Below are 2,174 nucleotides of genomic sequence, written 5' to 3'. Positions count from 1 at the left end.
GGCCGTGGCCCCTGGCCCCAGCCCCCCCCCTGCCACATCGAGCTCAGCTCTGAAGGGACTCTTGGGCACGGCCACCCGCAGGCTTGCACCCAAGGTGGAGCGGTGGCTGCGGCCCTCTGCCCCCGGGTGCTGCGCTTGGGGCGGCTCAGGGTCAGGGGATGCCCTTTGCCAGCTGCGGTCCCCAGCGCAGGGGGGTGAGGGATGCCGACGTGGCACAGCCAGCCCCGGGAGAGGCTCTGCAGCAGCAGCAGCTCCAGCGATGGTCGTGGCCTTAATAGGAAAGCCTGGAGCCCGGCACCTTGGCACAGACAGCCGCTTACATTTCACAGCTGCTTTCTTTGGCTGCTGGGCCTCGGCACCAGCTTGGAAATAGGTCTAGGGTGGCCACGGAGGTTGGCCTGTGCTGGTGGGGGCTGCAGCGATGTTTTTGAGGGTTTTGCCCCAGCTCCCCTCCCCAGATAACTGGTCGTGGTCTGGACACACTTTTTTTTTCTGCTTTTCTGCCCTTCCACTCTCCCTTATTGCTGTCTGGCCTCCCCATCTCCCAGCTGTCCATGCTAGGCTGGAGATTGTCCCTCGTGTCCCCAGATCTCATCGTGCTGAGGAGCCCTTCCCATAGCTGAGCGGCTGCGACACGGCCCTCGCTTGGGGAAGGAGGTGCTGGGGAGGGTCATCATCTGCTGCTCCCACACTGGGATGCCCTGAGAGCCCTCCCTGGGGGTTGGATTCCCTGACAGGCCCGTGACTCAGTGTCTCCACGGCTCATTTCCTGCTCAGTCCTGCTCTCTCTCTGCTCACTTGCCTGCAGGGGGAATTTTTGGCCAAACCCCATGACATAATGCTTGCCAACTCCTGCAAAGCAAAGGCCCTCACCCCACTGGGACTCTGGTGTTTTCCTGGGCTTCACAAGTGGGTGGAGAAGTCACTGTTGATGTCTGTCCTCACTGGGGACTGCAAGTAACAGTTCTCCCTTCCCTCTGCAGAATTCCCTGAAGAAGCGGGGGTCTCGCTCTCTTGGGAAGACCGAGAAGAAGTCACCAGTGCAGGTATCAGCGCCAGCATGGCTGGGACCCACCATGGTGGCCCAGCAGGGTCCCAGGTCACGCTGTCAGAGGGAGACTACCCTGTCCCAGAAGTAGATCCTGGCCATGGCAGTGCCATGCCCTGGGGAAGGAGGGCGGCACTGATGTGCTGGCCCATCCTCTTTGTCCTCAGCCGCTCCCTTGTCTCATTTATCAATGGAGCGGCAGTGGCCGGCTGGTGGCTTTAACCCTTTCCGTGTGTCTGGGCTGCAGGAAGGCGCTGAAGGAGTTTGCCTTTCCCATTGCAAAGCTGCTTCTGCTCTGGGGTTGCAGCTGTTTTGGCCTGGGCCCCTCCTGCCTGCGCCAACGGCCACGGCCTGGGCCCCTGGTGGGGTTTGGGGGAGCTGAGGGTCCTTGTGGGGAGCAGTCAAGGCCGAGCAGTCCCTGTCCCGTGCAGGCTGCCGGGGCAGCGCGGGTGAGGGGGATTTGCAGGCGGCAGCAGGATTTCAGCTGTCACTTGCTGTTGGGCTGAGCTGCTGTGACTCGCTAATGCTGTTACCGGGGCTCGGAGGAGCAGAGCTGCTGCTGCAGGAATAGAAATGCAAGTGTTTAATGCTGGAAAAATCCCCTTTCAAAGGCAAAAGACCTGAAAGGCAGCAGATCTGCTCCAGCAAAGATGAGGCAGGGAGGGAGATGCCCCTAAAGGTGCTGCTGCCATGCGTTAGGACCCTGAGGGTTGCTGGGTGACCTGTGTCATGACTGGCACAACCCACCCGTGGGACAGGGATCCCCAAGGACCTCAAAGACTTTCCACTTCAGTCTTTTATCATCTCCCAGCTCCATTCTTCAGAGCCCTTGAGGGGGCTGCCGGGACCCCCTCCATCACCCGCCTTCCCAGGATGAAATACAGCCCCTCCTCCTGGGGCAGGGAGCAAACCCCCACCCTGGGCTGCAGTAAAACCCCTCTGAGTCCCAGACCCCCACAGAACCAAGACCCTCCACCTGTGCATGGGGGGCTTGATGCAGCCCCAGCTCTGTGGTGGGACCAGTGCTCCAGGAAGGAGCTGGTGCTGGAAAGCAAACCCTGAGGTTCCCTGGGTGCAAACACCCCTGGACATGCCCCCCAGCTGGTCCCTCTCCCACACAGCAGTG

The 2,174-nt window shown here is 61.2% G+C and overlaps 1 protein-coding gene across 1 annotated transcript in view; it reads left to right on the top strand.

Moving 5' to 3' along the window:
* SOGA1 (suppressor of glucose, autophagy associated 1) overlaps nt 1-2,174 on the top strand; it is a gene marked incomplete at its 3' end in the record, with an annotated part of 15,523 nt that overhangs the window by 3,869 nt on the left and 9,480 nt on the right. The window contains 1 exon segment of the mRNA XM_010144363.1: nt 984-1,046. Coding sequence (XP_010142665.1) covers nt 984-1,046 — 63 coding nt within the window.

The sequence above is a fragment of the Buceros rhinoceros genome, unplaced genomic scaffold (assembly GCF_000710305.1).
Source record: "Buceros rhinoceros silvestris isolate BGI_N320 unplaced genomic scaffold, ASM71030v1 scaffold38130, whole genome shotgun sequence".
In the NCBI taxonomy this organism is placed as follows: domain Eukaryota; kingdom Metazoa; phylum Chordata; class Aves; order Bucerotiformes; family Bucerotidae; genus Buceros; species Buceros rhinoceros.
The sequence above is the reverse complement of the archived record's forward strand: the minus strand, read 5'-3'. Positions and strand labels throughout refer to the sequence as shown.